This window comes from Monocercomonoides exilis (assembly GCF_001643675.1).
Source record: "Monocercomonoides exilis strain PA203 chromosome Unknown scaffold18-1597598, whole genome shotgun sequence".
Classification (NCBI taxonomy): domain Eukaryota; phylum Preaxostyla; order Oxymonadida; family Polymastigidae; genus Monocercomonoides; species Monocercomonoides exilis.
The window spans coordinates 277788-298454 of record NW_027150563.1 but is presented as its reverse complement, the minus strand read 5'-3'; the positions used below and the strand labels follow the sequence as shown (position 1 = coordinate 298454).

General features: G+C 35.7%; 2 protein-coding genes across 2 annotated transcripts; one reads left to right on the top strand and one right to left on the bottom strand.

Annotated features, from left to right (window-relative positions):
• Nucleotides 1–5464: 5464 nt before the first annotated feature.
• MONOS_7071 (uncharacterized protein) lies at nt 5465–8191 on the bottom strand (the record flags this gene model as incomplete). Its single annotated transcript, XM_067877368.1, has 2 exons — nt 5465–7797; nt 7867–8191. 2 exons carry the CDS (start codon nt 8189–8191, stop codon nt 5465–5467), a joined length of 2658 nt encoding a protein of 885 aa, XP_067728732.1.
• Nucleotides 8192–18250: 10059 nt separating this feature from the next.
• On the top strand, nt 18251–18624 carry MONOS_7070 (uncharacterized protein; the record flags this gene model as incomplete). Its single annotated transcript, XM_067877367.1, has 2 exons — nt 18251–18296; nt 18443–18624. 2 exons carry the CDS (start codon nt 18251–18253, stop codon nt 18622–18624), a joined length of 228 nt encoding a protein of 75 aa, XP_067728731.1.
• Between the last annotated feature and the right edge of the window lie 2043 nt (nt 18625–20667).

Genomic DNA, 20667 nt, shown 5'->3' with positions numbered 1-20667 from the left:
AAAACAAGTGGTTTGGGTTGACGTAGTTGTTGAAGGCGAACATGCCTCATTTGCTGTTGAAATATTGAAAAATGTCAGGTGTTAGAGGGATACAAAAGGGATGGAAGGTGATGAGAAGATATTGACAAATAGAAGAGAAATGCGATTTTCTCTAAAAAAATTCTTCCTATACATTCACCTCCTTCCCCATGCCTCTTAGCGCCATGTCAAAAAATATCCCATTGGGCTTGAGTTCCTCTTTTCTGCCTCTATTGCTGCTTCCGAAAAGATTTTTGTAAAAGAAATTCACAAAAATTTCTTTCCTCATTCTCTTCAGTATTTTCTGTTCCCTCATTCAGCCAAATATCTTCTGGATTCTGTTTTCTCCCAATTTCTTCCAGGAATGCTTATAAAAAAAGCAGTGTTTCCACATCCCTTATTTCATGCTCCCCCAGCGCTTCTGACAACACCTGATCTCATCACACATCAATGAAATCAAAAAATACAAATACAAATAAAAAATAGAACATGAATAAAATGAACAAACAAGAATAAAATACCTCCACAAATCTTCATATCACTTCACTCCCCTCTTCACCTGTTTGCCTCTCTCCAATTAACTCTCACCACAACGTAATTCACTTCAAGCACCACACCATACCACGCCTTCGCCTTTCAAACCCAATTCCGAATAAAGAAAAAATAAAATGTTGTTTTCGCCCTCTCTTTCATTGTCCATTCAATCTCACTCTCACCATTCTTCACTTCTCATCTTCCTCCATCGGCGATATATAATCTAGTTGACAGACGATTTGAGCTAAAATACATATAATAAATGAAAAGCGCTCTTTTTCTGATAACTTAAAAATTGAAATTATTTGGCGAAACTTTGTCTGTCATGTTCAGTTTTAAAAATGCCAAAAATAAAAAAATAATGGGCATGATCACTGAATAAATTTGTTCTTACGCATATTTCCGCATATTGCAAACTAACGTTGATGAACTCGGTAGCTTGCTAATTCCATGTTTATTATTATTCAATTCTTTTGATATACAGTGTAATTAATGTTGAATAGTGTAGAAATTATCAAAGCATGTTTTAACCTTAAAAAAGGATAAAATTTTGGAAAATTTGTAAATATATTTTTTTCAACGGCTTGAAATGTTCTCATCAGAATATGTGTTTCGATTAAATACTGGTTTGATTTTGTGTTTTCAAGAAATAATTGATCAAATCAATTTTTTTAAATTATTATTTAAAAACAGGAAGTCGAATTGTCTGAGAGCATGTGCCTTGTTGAATTCACGAGAAATTGTAAATGATATCGCGAGATATTTTAATTGGAGCAGAAAAAAAAACAATGTTATGAACAAAGTGATTTAAGAAGAGAATTTTATTAAAGAAGCCAAAAAGAACGAAGGAAAGATTGAAAAATTGGTAAAAGATTTTTCCAAATCAAATCTTTTGTTTTTCAATGAGTTTTCACAACGCGGATATCAACTGGTTTGCTTTGTCTGCTGTTTGTTACGTTGTTGAAAGAGGAAAACGAGGAAGCTCAAAAAGAAGTGAAACAAGCACTTTCAGCGCTGAATTGCAATAACTATCAATATGTTAAAACATTCTTGTTTTATTATAAACGTTTTTGATTTTCTTTCTTATTTAATAAGGAAATAGAGCATGAACTATTTATGAACGAGATCAAAGAAACCATCCAGTGTCTGCAAGAACATCGCAATTTGACTCGATTAACCTATCAGACTTCTTGAATGCTCATGATAAAAAGAATTTTTTTTTGGATAGAAGTTTGGAAGAAGTTTTTTCAAATGAGCTTCATTTTATGAGAGAGACAATAAGAGAACTGGAAGAGCTGAGAGAATGAGTTTATTGGAAAACGAAAAAAGAAGAAAGCTAAATAGAAAGGAAAGGAAAGGAAAAAAGCAAGAGTAATTATTGATGAAGAAAAGTTTTGGAATTTTATTTTATCTATCATCAAAACAAAAATGAAGAAATTAGAATGTGAGTTGGAAGCATAATGAGAGTGTTTAGTACGGTTGAAGAGACTGGAAGAAAGGAAATGATGTTGAAGATGAAGAGGAGGATATTATTTTGTAAAATATAATGTTCAAACAAATTGATATCCATATTTCGTTTTTCAATGATTTTAACAATAGATAGATGAAAGAGAATAATAAAGAAAACTGGGATGTTTAAATAAAAAAGATGAAGAGATGCATGCAAGAAAATAGACAGGGAAATGATAAAAAAATGCGCTATCAGATTTCATTGTTTTAATTAAAAAAGAGAAGTGGAATGTAAACAAAACAAACACCAGGTTTCTACGTCGGCTTTTTCCCTCATCGACAAACTTTTTTATCTATTATATTACCTGGTTTTTTTCGGAATCACCCGAAATTTTATGAAGACCGTTTATTTTTATATTTTTTTCACATCAGATCTTGTTTTAAAACAAAACAAAATAGAGTTAAATAAAATATCAGGTATTAATTCACAATGATAAATTTACTTGCTTGAGAAAACTTTCGAAGAAAAAGCGAAAAATGGAATTGAAAAAAGTGATAAAAAAATTTCTACAAAACGACTGCTTTCGACTTCTTCTTTGTTTCAGCATCTTTTTTGTCATGATATCAATTTCTCATTTGTATTTCTATGAATTTGTTTTGGATACAAGGATATTCTGGCAAGAAAAGAAGTGCAACGATCATTCATACAAATTTTCAGTGTGGTTCAATTCAAATATGAAAAACAACGCCTTTCTTTTGCATTTCCTCATTTTCTTCTAAATCAGAAGAAGATGTGGAATGGAGCATTTTTGAATGCAGTTATCTGTTTGGAAAATAATTCTCGAAAAACAGATTATGCATTCTATGAAATAAATTAAATATTTTTTGTTTCGCTCTTTATTCATCTCATCCACAGTTATCTTCAAAATATAAATGTTTCTTGATGATCATTCAGAGCGTTAATGTTGAGTTCATTTCAGCGTAATGAAACATAATATATGTTCCAACGAAAGAAGATTATGAACCAATGGCAGCTGATTTTCAACAACTCTTTCATATTTCATTGAATTGTTCAATCATGTTGCTTTCACACGGTTTCTTTTCATCAAATTAATTCAAAATTCTTCAAATTCATTCGATTGAATGTTTCCAATTTACAGGGAGCTAAGAAAATCGTTCATAATTGTTATTAACTGATGATTATTTAAATTTCGAAAATTCAATATTTGAAAACAAAGACTCAAACTTAGCGCCAATATTTTTTCATAATTGAGTGTGTTTGATTTTATCTAATGCTTATGTGCTTCCAATCAAAAGTTGATTAATAAATCACACATGATTCAAACATCAAAAACAAAATCAGAGTTCAAATTTTATCGATGAACACATTAACAAAAAAAAACTAAAAGGATGTTACCGAGTTCATCAACGTTAGTTTGCAATATGCGGAAATATGCGTAAGAACAAATTTATTCAGTGATCATGCCCATTATTTTTTTATTTTTGGCATTTTTAAAACTGAACATGACAGACAAAGTTTCGCCAAATAATTTCAATTTTTAAGTTATCAGAAAAAGAGCGCTTTTCATTTATTATATGTATTTTAGCTCAAATCGTCTGTCAACTAGATTATATCTCGCCATTTTTTTCTTTTCAATTATAAGCTCTCATTGAAGGAAAGGTGTTTGGTTTGCATTATTAAAAATTTGCCTATAGATAGGCTTTATGTTTTTTTTCAGGATGGGAGATGGAAATGAATGAAAATGAATAAAAGCGGGATATCTCATTGTGCAGGGTGACTATCGAGCTGAGCCAGAAAATTCATATGGAAAGTACCCAGAGTGAAGGGATTGGGAAGGGAATTGGAGATGATATTTTCAGATTCAAAAACAGAACATTTATCAATGAGAAAGATGGAATTTGAGGAAAATACATGAATTTCACATTTTTCTGAAGAGCAATAAATCGATGCACTTGGTTGATAAATGACTTATGGAAAGGATGACTTGCGAATCAGATGATGAAACACTTGAAAAAGGAAGGAATAAAAAAATTGAATTGGAGGAAAACAGGTGCCTAGGGGGAAAAAGTTGGAAAATGTTTATAGATATGGAAAGAAGGTTTGTTGTTGTTGTTGTTTGAAATGATTATTATTTTTTTCATTCAGGTTGCTGAAAGAATGAGGGATTAGGTGGCTTTGAAGAATAAAAAGAAAAGCAAGGAAGGAAAAATACAGACGAACAGATGAAATTCAAGATATTTCGAAGATTCCCGGCATTGAGCTTTGGCAAAGAATTAGTTTTTGAGTAAAGGTGATTTTTTGTGAAAGAAGGGGAAGTGAAGAATTGAAAGAAATGTATTGAAAAAGATATCGCCCAATATTTCACTTTTTTAGGAAAGAAAATCGAATATCAATTCCTTCTCTTATAATTGAGAACCACGATCTATGGGTAGTCGCCCGTGAGGATCAAGGTTGTGAAATGGTGGAAAATTCTGAAATGCAATCGACAATTTCACAACAACTTAACCATAAACCAACAATTGGATAAAAAACGAGCTAACCAACTGAACAAGCGTTATCACATACTTTATTAACGCTAAGAAAAGGAATAAACAAGAACACCATAACTCGAAACACTTATTTACATGGGTGGGAGTGAAACGGTGGTGGGCCAAAGAGAAGGAATTGATATTCGATTTTCTTTCCTAATAAAAGTGCATAAGCACCTTTATTGTCAAGAAAATCTTCAATCAATTCCTTCTCTTATAATTGAGAACACAAGTTAATTGGGAGATGATGAGACCATCATCAGAACAGCTTTCGTGATCGTCCTTTGCTTTTCCTCTGATTCCTTCCTTATTTGGGCCCTTGTTCTGATTATGAACTCTTTTACCTGTTCTGGCGTATCTCCTTTTCCTTCACTGGGCTCTTCAATCCTTGTAGGCCTCATTGGCTGTTCTTCCCCACTTCTTTGTTCTGCGTTCTCTCGTTGACAAATGGAGCTATTGGCTTGTGGTTTAGTTGTTTTCTCATTTCCGCCTCTCTTCTTTGCTTCGGATCTTCTGCACATGGCTGTGCTGTCTGCATCCTCCCTGTTCGCTTTATCTTCTTGATCGTTTGTTGCAGAGGCAATAACGCGGGCCATTGATGATGCTAGGTTTGATCGAAAATAATGTTTGACCAACGTGTTTGTTCGTGGTGACAATCTTGCAAACCTTGCCACTTGTTCTGGGGGAATTCCTTCCATCGTCAGTGCTGAAAGGCTTGCTGCTTTGATCGAGAAGATCGTGAATCTTTTCTGCACTCCTGCATCATAAATCGCTTCCTTTGCGAGCTTCCGAATTCCTTCAACAGCTAACTGGTGAAAGTTCTCTGCGTTCGAAAGAAATTTGTCTGTGTGACTGTTTTTCTCTTGCACTCTTTTCCACAATTCCTGGATTGCTGATACCGGACAAATCAAACTCAGTTCTGGCAAGAACGGAACAGCAATCTCCATGTATGTGTTTGAGGTATCCAACTTTGTGTCCAATTACACACGCCTTCCTCCTCGAACCTGCTTTCCAACATATTGACTCTCTCGAGCTTTGTGAATCTACAAGCTGAAAACAACATCGTTAGAACAATCACTTTCATAGTGAGCTGTTTAAAGCTTAACCCTTCATTTGGTCCCAGGCCAGAAAAGAAACTAAGCACTTTTCGAGGATTCCAAATGTCTCCTGTCTTCTTCTTTCTTGACTTGTCCGTCCTTCGGAACGATCTAAAAAGGGTACGAATAATAGGGATGTCTCCAAGGAAGGAAGAGAATACAATATTGGAGTAAAGCGATACTGCTGCCCTTGTCAATTGAAGGCAAGTTAACTTCATGCCACCGTTCCTAAGCGATAGAAACACATTTGCACAACATGCGGCCCACTCTTGAATAGACTCCGGTATTCTTCCATGTCCACACTCTCTCCATTGTTTTCCAAAATGAGCAAATCCATACAGATACCCTCGCCATGTGCTCCTGGATATACCTGCTCTGCACTCTTCTGCTAACGAGAAAGGGATTGATTTTTGTTCCAATGCATTCTTCCACCATTGTTCTCCATCGCGAAAGGTGCATTCAGCCAGATTATCCTCAATCGACCTGGTGGAAGACTCGCACCTGTCCGTTGCATCGATGGACCCTTCCACATAACCTCCTTCTGATTCTTCCAAGTCCATTCCAAACGGGGATTGGACCTTAACAAGCTCTCCCAATTCTGTCCCTTCCAATTCGGCAGGAGTAATATCACTTGTGCTCTCTCCTGTCGTGCTTTCTGGATCGTCGGAATCACAAGCGGGATCGGTGGATGAGCTAACACGACTTCGTTCTTCCAGGGAAACATCAGTCCGTCTTCTGCGAGCTGACTTCCTACTCCGCACCATCTTCCCACTTTGCGATTGTGTTGCGCTGCAAACGCGTCCAGCGTTGGAGCACTGTTTAGTTTCGTCATTATCTTTTCCCATTCTTCGTCCTGCACCTCGTAGTCTCCTGCTCTCTCCAGTCGTGATAACGCATCTGCTCTTGTGTTCAGTACACCTGGAACATGTGACGCTCTCAACTCTATGCCTAGGTCTTGTTTTAGTCTCCATAATTTTCTCAGCACTGGTCGAAGCTTCTTCCCTGCATTCCATCTGTTTATGTTGAACACCACGGATGTATTGTCCGATCTTAGGTGAAGAAAGGACACGTGATGTTCCTGTAGGATTGGTGCGAAGTGGCTCAGAGCACGAAATACTGCAATAAGTTCCCTGAAATTGGATGATTGCTTTCTCACTCTGTGGGGGAACGGATTGTGCGCATCGAGGAGCTGGTTGTTCAAGAGGAGCGAAGCTCCCCAAGCCGTCTCCGATGCATCTGTTGTAAGAGTTGCATCCGGGGAAAATACTGGGATAAGCCTGCGTCTTGGGTGTGCTCTCAACTTCGATATCCATTGCCGAATCTGCTGCAGGATTGAAGCATTCAACTTCAATTTGCCTTTCCATCCTCTTTCCCTTATTCCTTTCTGGAGCATACGATGCATGGAGTGAAGCCATAGAGAAGCGTCTGGCTGAACAAACCGAACAGCATTGAGTTTTCCAATAAACGAAGCCAGATCTTTCACTTTCACAATTCTTGCTTTTGCACAATCCTTTTCCCATCTGCGACACAAGCGAGTAAGTGCTTCTTTTCTGTCTCTTGCAAGCCGAACCTTCATCTTCGACGAGTCCCACTCGAAGCCAAGGAAAGAAAACCTTCTTCTTGGTGTCAACTGGCTTTTCTCCTGGTTCACCAAAAGACCTAATTCCTCCAGAAACCTGATAATCTCTTTGGCGGCCTGTGCTAAGTATTCCTTGTTCTCGTGTAATATAAGGAAATCGTCCAAATATGCAATTACCCGAACATCCCATCGTTTCCTGATTTCTGAAGTCACCTTCCTCATCGCGTGCGTGAAAATTCTTGGGGCGTCTACGAAACCAAACGGCATTCCTCTGAATGTGTAGTCTTTTCCAGAAACTCTGAAAGCCAAATATGGTCTTAGGTCTTTGGACACCGGAAGCAGATAATAGGCCTGTTGTAAATCCACTGAGACTGCGTAATCTTTTCTTCTCAGCACACGCTCTACTGTCTTTTCGTTGTCGCATTTGAAGTGCGTCTTTATCAAGGCAGCGTTCAATCTCCGGCAATCCAGTATCTGCCTCCATGCTCCCGATTTCTTTCTGATCAAAAACACGTTGTTCCTGTGCCTCACCTCCTCTGACCTTATCTCCTCCACAATTCCCGTCTCTATCTGTTACTGCAGAAGATCTGCGAACACCTTTCTTTGATCTTCGTTTGAGTGAACGGCTCCATCTCTAACCGGCATATCCCTTAGCTTCATTCTCATATGTTTGCTTTTCCACATCGCCTGCACGCCCTGTTTTATCAACTTGGCACCACCAATTCTTTCCCAAGCCTCTATGAAAAACTCCGTTCTTCCTCCAATCCTTGTCCTGCCCATGACTCCTTTCCTCGCTCCATCTCCCCTCTCTATTGTTGACCCCGACTTCGGCTGTAGTATCTCCAGTTCGTTGTGTAAGGAGCGTTTGGACCCCAAGCTGGCTTTGCACCCCACCTGGCAGTGAGGCTGCTTCGGTTGCCGGTGTAAGTCCAGTTGTCTGCGGGAAAAATGGTGATTGCATCATTGATCCGATCGTGGCGACTACCCATAGATTGTGGTTCTCAATTATAAGAGAAGGAATTGATTGAAGATTTTCTTGACAATAAAGGTGCTTATGCACTTTTATTGTTGGAAAGAGAGAAAGAATCAAATTGAAATTGTTATGAATTCAAAGGATATTATACGTTAGAAGAAGAAATAGATACAGAAGAAGATAATTTTAATTCAATTTACCTTTGATATTCATTGGCTCCCAACTTCTCAATTTTCAACAACTAATCATCTCATTCAATCCGTTCATCATCTTCTTCTTCTTCCTCTTCTACAAATATATCAACAACATTTCACACAGCATCTCCTTCTTTATCGTCATTCACTTCATCTGATTGGATTTCTTCATGATCTGTTTCATCATGAGAGAATAAGAGAGAAATGAACAAGAAACAGAGAAATTATTCATCCGAAGGAAATTTGCAAAAATTTAAATAAGAATAAGAAGAATGAAAAAAGAATTAAAGAGAAAGAGAAAGAGAATAAAGAGCGTGTTTTGAGAAAAGAATTAGAAAGGAAATGGAATTGAGAAAATGAAAGAGGTTTTTTTGAATGAATTGAAGAAGATATTTGGATACGAAATTTGAGTTGAAAGTGGAATTAGAGAAACGATAAAAGGAAACAACAGAATAAAGATGAAAGAAAGATTATTGAATAATTTGAAAGATAGATTGAAAAAACAACAAGTGAAATAATATTAATTCATATAACTATATAAATTTGATTATTTTCGTTTCTCCCAAATCAACAATTTTCAATGAAACATTTTCAATTTGCAAATGAAAAACTTTTATGTCTTGATAGGCATTCTTTTGGAATAAAACAATAACATTCTTATATTTGTTATATTAAATAAAAAATAGAGAAAAAAATTTGAAAATTTGATACAAACTGGTAATTGAAGATAAATATCAAAATATATGTATTTATTTAGAAAAGCACAACTTGAGTAAATGTTATTATTTTCCAAATAAAGATTAAAAAAACCAATAATGAAATTCATATGAATTTTCAACTTTGTCAAATCCGTTAATGTTTTCATATCGCTAACACATTTGATTCCTTTTTGCAGAACTTTTCAAAGTTGTTAGTTCATTCATCTCATTTTCACTTTGGTTTTTGTCTTCTCTTTTTTTATTTCATCGCTTTTTACTGGATCTGTTTTTTTAAAAGCAGCTATGCCCCATCAGATGCCAAATACACACATCCACACCGTTCTCTTATCTTCTCTCTCCTCACAAACAGCCCCTCCCCAATGAACGTGATGCTCATTGTCCTGTCAGGCTGTGTCATCCCTTCCACAACTGGCATCACCACAATCAGCTCCCCCGTCACCGTCATCGTCACCAGATAGTCCCACCAGCTCCCATACGCACTCTCATCAATCAGCCTCAAGAACTTCAAATGTGGAGTTACCTCATCTGGAATCTGTTCCTCTTCCTCTTCTTATTCTTCCTCTTCCTCTTCCTTCTCCAAATCAATCAAACTACCCTCTTTCACTGACTCCTCATTTGTTGACAAATCAATGGAATGCATTTCCACCTGTTTCTCATCTTTCCCCACTCCTTCTGAACTTCTATCTAAAGTTATGTCAAAAGACCCATCTGCTGCTTCCTCTTCTGCTCTTCTGTTCTCCTGTTGAATTCTATCAGAAGGAGAACTGCACGCTTCTGGTTTCACCGCATGATGCTATCTGCCTCTGCTTCGGTCAACCCCTTCACAACCCTCAGCCGACTCAGCCCAAACACCTTCACAACCAGTTGCACCGTCGCTTCTTCCAGATTCCCCAGGTTCTATTTGTTTCTTTCAGCAAACTCTCTGTTCTCTGTCGAAAACATGCCTTTATCCTCATTCCAATCACCTCCCTCTTTGACTCACATTTCTCCTTCCTCAGCTCTTCGCACCCCTCCAGCACAACCAGCGCAATCGTATCTGGAAACAGAACCACATTCTTCATCTTCAACTTTGCTGCCTCCAGCGCCTTCTCCACAATCTCTGCCATCCTTCAAAGAACAACCCCTCGCCCATTCGCTTTTTCGTCAATCTTTACCACCACACATCATGACCACTGCTGTCTCCATTTCTACTGCGACTGGTCAAACTGATCATTGATCGATGGGAACGCATTCACATCTGCTTCAGCAAAGATTCGCTTGCTCCCAGATTTCGTGCCCACTGACGCTGCAAGCGATGGAAGCGGAGCCACCAGCGGAACAAAAAGCATCGCAGAAAGCGCCATATCATTTGAGCAAACAACGCCCCAATAACGCACCCCTCGCCACGCCACAACATATCCCTACAACGTTTGCAGTTCCCGTGATGACAGTATCAGCAGCAGCGACAGCTGCATGAAAGGGACAGACACAACAGCCACTCTCGATGGTTCAATCTTTAATCTTCTCTTATTATCATCGATCTCAGCAACAGATATGTCGAAGGAGGCAACCGCGGATGCTTCTGTCGAACAGATTTCAAGAACAATGGTTAATTTTTTGACAAATGGAAAGGCTAATTCTTCAAATCAGTCGAATCGTCTTATATTTTCTGCATTTGCAAGGAAAACACAAAGCCAAAGCTGATCAAAAAAACAGCTTATGATAAGTTGCATGAAGATAAAGGAAAAAAAAGATAGACATAAATTCAGAAAATGATTGGAAGAAATTGAATCTATCGAGTTTATTTTTTGACTGTTTGGTTGATTCAAGTAATGTAATTCAAAGCTGAAAAAAATCAACATCCTTTGATAAGCCATTGAAAAAATGATAATTTTTAAAAAAGAACTTTTCGTTTTAGCTTTTTCAAAAAAATTTCAATCGAATAAAGTTATTGCAATCAATGACCTGTTTGTTTAATGAAGGAAGATGAAATGAATATAGATTTCAAAGAACGAATGTTTATAAAGCAAAAAGAAAGAATACTCGATGAAAAAATAATACATTCTTGTGCATTTTCAAATAATAATCGATATTCTGATATTTTGCCTCTTCGCAGTTTAATAATTCAAAAGCCAGGAGAGAATGAATGTTCTATGTTCTTTTTCTTTAAAAAATAAATCGAAAGAGAAATTAACTTTGTTTTCATCATTCCTTTCAGACAAACAAATTTTGCGAATATGAATGCATGAAAAAGTTGATTACAAAAATGGAAACAAACTTGTGGAAGTGCTTCCAACAAATGCATGCTCAAAGAATATCTCTTTTCTCCAATAATGTTTTTTATTTTAGAAATGGCTCTTTCGCAGCAAGCTTAGCTGCAAGGTGAAGTTATAAGCGCAAGACAAAGCCCAGAATAGACGGTTTGCAGATCTCCATATGAAGAAAAAGCGTTATAAAATATTTCTGCATCTTCCTCAACGACTTCAGATGAGCCGCTTTTCATGAATTGTTGAAATAATATACTGCAGCCTTCTATTATTTTTTTGTCTGAATTTCCAATGGTCTTATTGCAGGATTTAATAAATGCTGATGATAATGGAGGAAACCAATCCGTCAATATCATTCTTTCAATCATCTGATTTGACTCTCTCTCTTTTATATACGAATATTCCGCAATTATTGATTTCTTTTTTGTCGAAAAAAGAATTTCCACATCATCTTTATCATTTTCAATGTTGCTGCTGTCAGAAAAGTCATCATGATCATCTTCATTCATGCATGCATGCCATTCTGTGTCTTCATCCATGTCCGTTGAGTTCTGTTTTCGTTCTTTCTTTGTTTGAGAATCAGTTGAAATTGCTTCATCAATCATTATGTGATTATCCGAAGAAGAAGAGTGATATGGAGATGAAGATGAATACGATGAATAAGAAAAAAAGTGAGAAGATCTTAATTGTGGAACTTCCGAAAGTTGTTGGTTGCTGTGTGGAAATAATTCAAACAAATCGTTCACTGCTTCGTCTTCAGCCTCTTGCAAACCGATCTCGTCTTCCGATTCATTCTCTAATTCTGTCTCTACCATTTGGGCTTCCTGAACCTTTTCAGAAGAATCCTATGCTTTTGTGATATTATTCAAATCATTTATTATTTGTTCGAATACATCAGAAAATAATCATTCGTTTATGTTTAGATCTTTTGTTGTTCGTTCAGAGAATAAATGAGAGACAGTAGTGAACCTCATTTTTTTTTGAATATTTATCATCACATAAATTTTGAATGGCATGAATTTGCGCTTCACTACACAAAATATATTTATAATTTGGAAATTCGAAAGGTTCAGACACAGCATAAAATGTTGAATAATGACACTGCAACAACAAATCAGCAGAATTGTCCAAAGAATGAGTTTTTAATCGATGTTCGTGAATGATCTGATCATCTTTTGATACTTTATTTGTTGATTGAATAGCTAAAGAAAATCTATCGAAAAATGTTGAATAATTGATAAATTCATTCGAAAACTGTTGTGTTCTGTATAATTCCATGCCAATTGAAATTACAGCGAACGATAAAGAAATGAATTCACCTCGAGAGCCTGTTAAAAATAAAAATGTATTTGGATAATATAATATGAAATTGCATTATTCCATTTCTCTTCAGAAAATAATGGATGTCTTGTCATTCCAATGAAAATTCCAATAATTCGTTGAATAAACAGGAAAACGTGACAAAGTTTTGTTTTATTGCTTTCCAAATGAAGATGAAACTTAACCAAAGGAAGAAGAAAAAGTTCAGCTTTTATGATGTCAATTAAGTCTTCTTTAGAAATCCATTTTTCTTTCTCAATAATTTAGTTCTTTTTTCGAATTAAGGAACATAAATTGAACAAACTGTACCACCTTGAAAGAATGAACGAAGGAGCAGTTTTTTTCAACAATAGTCTGATGGATTTTCTTTGGGATAATTGAGTAGATTGCTATATTTTCTTTTTGAATTCTAGAAGAAAAGGCGCTTTGCTGAAACAGGAACTTATGACAAGATTAGTTAAATGGCTGCAACAACAGATGTATACAGGTTTAATAACAAAATGATGATCGACAAATGTGCTTTCTTCAGAATGAGCGTTTGATAATTTTTCTATTACCTTTTTTTGTACCGAAAACTAGTCTGCACAAAAACTTCTTATTTTCACATCAAACGACTGGAATTCTGAAATGATATTTTTCAGAATATAAGAGGATTCATCAGCTGAATAACAACAAGGATATTGGCCCCAGAAAAATGGAAATGAATGAAATGAAAGAGAAGCAACGGAAACAACAGTTTACGAAACATTTCCAGCTGATCCACCGTCCAGAAAAACGCAAACGCTTTTATTTGCTGTTGATTTGATTCTTTCAAGCTTTGATGTTGTTTTGCTTTTCAAAACCATCTGAGAAACTTTTTTTCTTGTAAGATATGGGAAAATCGAAGTTTGTGATAAAGATGAATTTTCTTGACTGATTTGCGTTAATTCAGATAAAAATGTATTCATTTCATATGATGATGCTGACAAAAATGAAACGTTGCATTTGCAAGTCATTTTGACAAATAGATCTTCAAGCTCACATGAAATTGTTGCTTTTTCATAATTTGATTTTTCCATTTCGCTGTGAATTGCAAGTTGTTGTCGCTGCTTTAATAATGTTGATATTTGCTGATGTTTTAATGATTGACAATTGTGTTTGATGATATTTGGATATGATTTTCTTCCTGATACACCACAAGGAAAACCGTCTTTTGAATTTGGGCACATGAAATACCTGTGACAATCATTCTTTTCAGCTCCATGTTCATCAGCTTTTGAAAAAGAAATCAAAAAATTGTTATTCACAATTTCAAAGGATATTTTTGATAAATATTCGTCATTTTTTTTGGGATTCTTAAACACTCAGAATAAATGAAATCAAAAAATGATAATAAATTGGATAAACACAAAACAAAACCTGGACCGTATTTTGAATCTCCACATTTTTCAAGTTTTACTAATTGACAATGAGCTTTTTTCAACTCTTCCATCTTTTTTTCGAAAGCATTTGCCTTCGGAAAAAAAATTCAACTTTCAAAGTGATTCGAAAAAGAATACCAAACGATGAAAATATTTGAAAGGCTATTTTTCAATCCTTCTTCAAGTGATTTTTGTTCTTCACCCATAGTGCTTTCTTCCAAGGCGCTGCCTGTCACTGACATCATTGACATTTTTTTGATCAAAATAATCCATCTCCGTCAGTGCCATCAGTTCCCCATAATTAATTAAGTTTTTAATTTCAATTAAAAAACTTTTTTCAAAATTTGTTAATTTTTATGAAATAAATATAAATGGGTGATTTTTTTTTGATATCATAAAAAATTACGAAGTTTGATCATAAAAAATTTCCATTAAGGGTGGGGTTGATTAGAAAAATGAAACTGATGATCTCACGATTATATTTCTTAAATTATTATTTTTATTAATTGTTTGTTGATTTTAATTTCTTTCCAATTGTTTTTATTTCTTATTTTCAAAAAAACATTAAAAAATTATTCAAAAAAATCTAAAAACTATGATAAACAGAACAAAACAAAAGTTCACTGGTATTTTCAACATGAAAACAATAATAACAATATGAAATCAATAATTATTAAATATGTAAATTAGTTTCATGATGTTCATGCAAAGAAAACTTCAAATTAATATTGAAGATCTTAAAATATTTGTAAATAATGAACAATTTTCAAAAATTAACATCGAAAAAGATAATAGTTAAACAAGATATTTATCAGATATACAAATATTTGCTGTTTATTTTTCTATAAAAGCAAATAATACTTTGAAGAAGTTATTAAAATAAATTGATCAAACAATTTTAAAATAAATTGCAATGAAATAATAAATAAATATAAGGAAATTGGGGAATTTTCACTTTTTTTAACTTAAAAAGCTTCTGCCACATAACCATTCTCATCTCTTCTGCCTTTTTTGTTAAACCTTCTTTGTGAACTAAGTCCCTCTTTTATCGCTTCTCTTTCAGCTAATCTGCTTTTGTCAAGCTGCTCCTTTTCAATGCTGACCTCCCAAACACCCCTTGTATATGGAATGGCTGAGGCGGAAGAAGTGTATGTACCTCTTAACAACTACATCCTCATAAACTGCAATCCCCATTCATTCATTGTTTAAATCAACCTGCTCTTCCTTCTTTCACCTTTTAATTGTTTTTTTGATGTGAAATATTCCATATTTTTTTTGATCGACTATCATTATAATCTCAGCTTCTTGCTTCTGTGCTCTTCCTGCTTTATCTTTCATGCTCTCCCATATCAACCTCAACGCCCCTGGTTCTGCCTCTTTCATCTTTGTGTTCGATGCTGACTCCAACAGCTCTGTCGTGTATCTCATTTCCACATATGTCACCACTGCTTCTTGCAACGTTGTTCTTCTCAATCCTCTGAGTAATTTCCATTCTTCTTCTTCTTCTTCTGTGTATCTTTTTCCTTTTGCTTTTCCCCTGTTGAACCTCTTTCTCTTTCTCTTTCGATTTCTCTCTCTTTACTCTCTACTCTCTCAATTCTCTTCTGGAGCGATAAACAGCATTCAAGGCAGAGAAGTTGAGGAAGAAGATGAAGAAATGGAAGAAAATGGTGAAGAAGAAGGAGGAAAAGAAGAAAATGATTAAATAAATAGTGAAAACGTAAGGTTTTCATTTCATTTGCTTTTCCTTGTATTTATTCAGTTGCTTCATTTGTGAATAGCTTTTGACAGACTTTGCTGCATTCTGAAACAGTCCATTTATATTGTGCAGCATAAGTTCTCAAACGAATCAACAAAAGAACAGTTTATTTTGAAATAAATAATTTTAATCAAACTTTGTCCTGAGATTGATATTGTCATCTTTCTTTGTGCTTGTGGCTCGATCGCGAACGGCTGAAAGAGTATTTTTGAAAAATAAACCAAATTCGACTGTTTTTGCATTTTCATTTTGTTAACATTTTTGGATATTTTCATTCTTTGAAAAAGCGCAAGCAGATGATATTGCTGATAAAGACAGACGAAGAGATGGATTTGATGTTTTGTTATCGTCATTTTTTCAAATGGAAGCAATGGAAAACAACAATCAGAAATATTCATATTCATCGTTCAGATCAAAGATTCCGTTTGATCAATTCTCATTTCAATGCTTCTTGCTCTGTTGCTTCCTCCTCTTGCACATTTATTATTATCCGCCTTCTTTCCCCTTCCAACCTTCTCATTCCCTTTCCCTTTCCCTTTCCCTTTCTTTTTCTCTTCCTCTTCCTTTGCAGCTTTTTTCATTTCCACTATCTGTTTCTCTCTTCTCCATCTCTCTGCAATACTTCTCCTCACACACCAGATGCATCAGTGCTTCATTTAGATTTCTATTTTATCACTCTTCAAGATCACAAATAGCTCTGTTGATACAGTCACTGCTGTCTACATAAACAACAGCCATTCGAACTGCAGAATCAGCTTAACCAAATAAACTGTCACTCTCTCGTCTCCTCCACTTCAATCAGGAGCATCATCACAGCCAAACACCCCGTTCCTCTCAAAAGCAGCCATAAAGATTCAAAGTCAATCGCAGAAGTTCAAATTGATTGAAATTGAGCTTTTGTGAAACTGATTTGTAAAATACAAAGACGTTGCTTCCAAAAGTTATCATGTTGCCCGAGTGGATAAAACTCTCTTCCATATTTGGTATCAATATTTAATTTCAAAGTTTCAAGCAAAAAAGACAGCTTTTCGTCTTGTAATGTCACATTTAAACGCTCTTTTCCTTTAGTCAATTCGTTATCTTTTATTCTTTTATTTTCCAAATTGTCCTATTCTCTGAGTTCGAATGTCTCTCGATCTCACTTCCTCCTCAACCTTTTATTTTGTACGTCACAAAAACCTCATCACCTTATCCCCACATGTTTTTATACGGCCCAGCTTCCATTGAGCACTGGCGTTGATAGAAGGAGCAATTTTTAACACTGAGAATAACATTTCCATCCAGCCACAAGGCACAAATCCCTGCGAGAAAGGAAAAGCAATTCAGAGTGAGCGCAAGTTAAGTTGTCGGAGAAGAAATTGAAATGAGAATGAAGTTCGAGAAGAAGAAAGAAGTGAGATTGCCAATAAGCAGAAGAGGATGGAATGGAGGGAGAAATGAAGCTAAAAGAGATAAAAGGTGAAGAAGAAGAAGATGGAGAAGATTTCTAAAGATGAGTTGCATTCAATGCTGTCGCATCATCATCAGAACAAATATCCTTTTCGTTTTCAGGTGACAAGTCAGAATTTTTTGCAGTTGAAGAAGGCCAGTCATTTACGATTGGACAGAATGTCTGTGTTATAATAGCAATCAAGGTCGAGTCTTAGTGTTCATCTGAGCAGCAAATCTGTAAAAACTATTGCTTTTAATCTCATCATAATACAGCGCAGATGAAGAAATAGATTGAACATTCAAATTTATCTGGTTTTGACTTCGTGTGATGTTAATTTGAACTTGTGCACCGCCGCATTCATGATGGCAGAATCTTAACACTATGTTTTGCAGAGTAAAATTCGCAAAGAAGTTGTCCATTGCAATCGAGACACACGAAGTCACAGAATAAGCAGACGCGAATGTTCCTTGAAATTCTATTTGAAAGCAATCACTGATGAAAATGAGATGAAAGTGAGCTTCGATCATTTGGACGGTGGATTTTTTTCTTGTGCTTGATGAGATGCAGCCAAAGGATAGAGGAGGAAAAATGTTAGAATTGCGGTGGAAGTCTGGTGGATAGGAAAGAGAGATATATTCGAAGGAGGAGAAGTGTTAGTGTAAATTTGAAGGGGAGAATGAAGAAAAGAATGACGGAAAAACAGAGTCTTATTTAAAAAAATGACTTAAGAAATTCACTGACACCTTCTTCATTAATTGTTTTAATACTTTGAATGACTGAACATAATAAAACCACGACTGCTTTTCCATCAGAACAACAAATGGAAGGGATAGCGAAGCTCGAAGCTTGATTCATACGAAGAGAAATAAGAAGCAAAGCACATGAGTTAACAATGAAGGAGTTTTCGCTTTGTACCTAGTGTGTTGAGAGACATCAACTGCAGATTCTTTCTGTTGATACACATTACAAATAACCGAATAATGAAGATGAAGGAGACTGTGGTGGAAATTGAAGGAGTTGAAGAAGGTTAGGAAGAAGAAGTTGAAGGAGCAGAAGATAGAGTTGTTTTGTTTCATAATATTTTCATGAATGAATTAAAATACTATTTATTCGTTGTATCGCAAAAGTTGCAATATTAAAAGTGACAAAAACAACGAAGTTATAATATGAAGAAGAAGAAGAAGAAGAGGAAGAAGATGAAGAGGAAAAGGAAGAGGAAGAGGAGAAAGAGGAAGAAGAGGAAGAAGAAGATGATGATGAAGGAGATGGAGATGGAGATGGAGATGGAGATGGAGATGGAGAAGGAAATGACGAAGAAGAATCAATAAACAAAGTTGAGATTGATGATAATTGAACATCTTTTTTTTTGGCTGTCCAACCTGCTCAGCATTCAAGCGCGCATTGCTTTTGACTTCACATTCTTTTTTTGTTATCCATTCATATCCACTCTCCCTGCCAGCCAGCCTTATGTTTCCTCTGTCCTCTCTTCAGTTACTCCCTCATAACTTTCTTCTTCTTCTTCTTCTTCTCATTCTCCTTTCATTGATCCTTCATTTTTCTATGATTTTGTTCTGTATGATACGAATATCTTCCCTTTCACACTGCGTTTTTCTTCCTCATTCCTCAATTTTCTTTCACAAGCTCGTTTTTTAAAAGAAGAATAAGTTTTTTGTTCCAGTAACTGGTTACTGCTGCTCGCTTTTTGTAATGTTCCTGTAACCTCCCACACCCTTCTCTCAACCAATCTCCATTTCGCCTTTCCTTCTCACCAACCGCTCCTTTCCCTCTTTCTCATTCCCCGTTTTTTTAATCACTTTGCAGGCGCAATATGCTTCTGATACTCCTCTCACTGCTTTTCAAACCGTTTCTATCTCGCTGCCCCAGATGCTTCTGCACCATCTCTTCTTTTCCCTCCAATATGGCCGTGTCTGAAAATCCACTGAATGAATATCTCAAAGTCTAGCAATCCCAACATGAACCAAACAAGGAAAAAAATGAATGAATAAATACTCAAATAAAAATACAAACAAATAAAAAGAAATAAAAAACAAAATAAGAAATAAAATAAACGATCACACAAATTAATATATGAGATATATTTTTTTCTTTTCAAAAACCCATTTCACTCATTCACATACCTGGCATTATTGCCAACAAGCTTGGTGAAATAAAAATTATATCTCAATATGTTCCTTCTTTGTTCTCCTTTCTTTCTCTGATTTATCCTTTCTCAAAATGCTCAGCCCGATTCAGCCTTCCCTCTGTCCTATCAAACGCTCTTGCTCCTCGTCAAGCAAACACCTCGTATTTGTAATCTCATTAAAGCACATAGATAGAAATCGCACGGCAGTCACAGCTCAGACGATAACCTTTCAGATCCATCTTCCTTTTCTGTTTCTGTCTCTGATAACGACTTGCTCAACAACCTTGTCATAGATGTTTCTCATAACAAATCCTCTTCAAAATATCTTCTTCTCTCAAATGAACGCTATCCTCGTTCATATTTCCTTTCTCTTCCTCTTTCTCCTCCTTGTGCCTCTGCTGCTGCGACTGTTTCTGCTCCATTGGCTGCTTGTTCCAAAAGCTTCAAATTATTTTCATCAAATGAAATCACTTTTCTTATTCTTCACGTTAATGGAAATAAATAAATTAACATCCTGCATCTTTTCATGAATATTATCAACTGCAAACCTTGCTGCCTTTCAGAAGCGCTCAATAAGCCATCTTTATACATTCCTTGCTTGTCTGTATGCATTTAGTTTAATTGAGAAAAAACCATTGATAAAAAAATAATTGCAATAAGAAAAAATCAAACAAAAAAATACACCTTAAATAAGGCAATGTCATATTCGATGTTCCAATTCAATTTTCTCATTCTTTTCCTTCCGTTAAATATTCATCGATAGATCTTTTTTGAAAGAATACTTTTGCCATCAGAACTTATGAGCATTGATTAATTAATTCTGCAAGTGCAAAGGCTTTTGTTTTTTAGCGCAAGCTTTCCGTTAAATCGATGCACCTGCCAGAATTGAAAGCCTGTTCCGTGACTGCATTTCTCTGTTCCATGCGTTTGTAACCAGATCTTCCAAAAAAATACTTCCTTAACATCCATCCGTCTGTCAGTCCTTCTTTCTGTCCAACCCTTCCTTCTCCTCTCTCTTTTGGCTTTTTCGTCCAATTCACTAAAAGAATCTGGATGCAACGATTTTTATTCATTTCTGCAGGCATGCATGTTCATCGTTAGACACTTTATAAAGCTTCGGACAAAGTCTGGAGCTGCTGCAGCTTCCAAAAGTATCTCCGTCTTGTAAGCAAGGCATATTGAGAACTCGTTGATAAGGCAGCTCACGATGTTCACCATATACATTTTCTTTGGGAGATGCACATCCAGAAACTG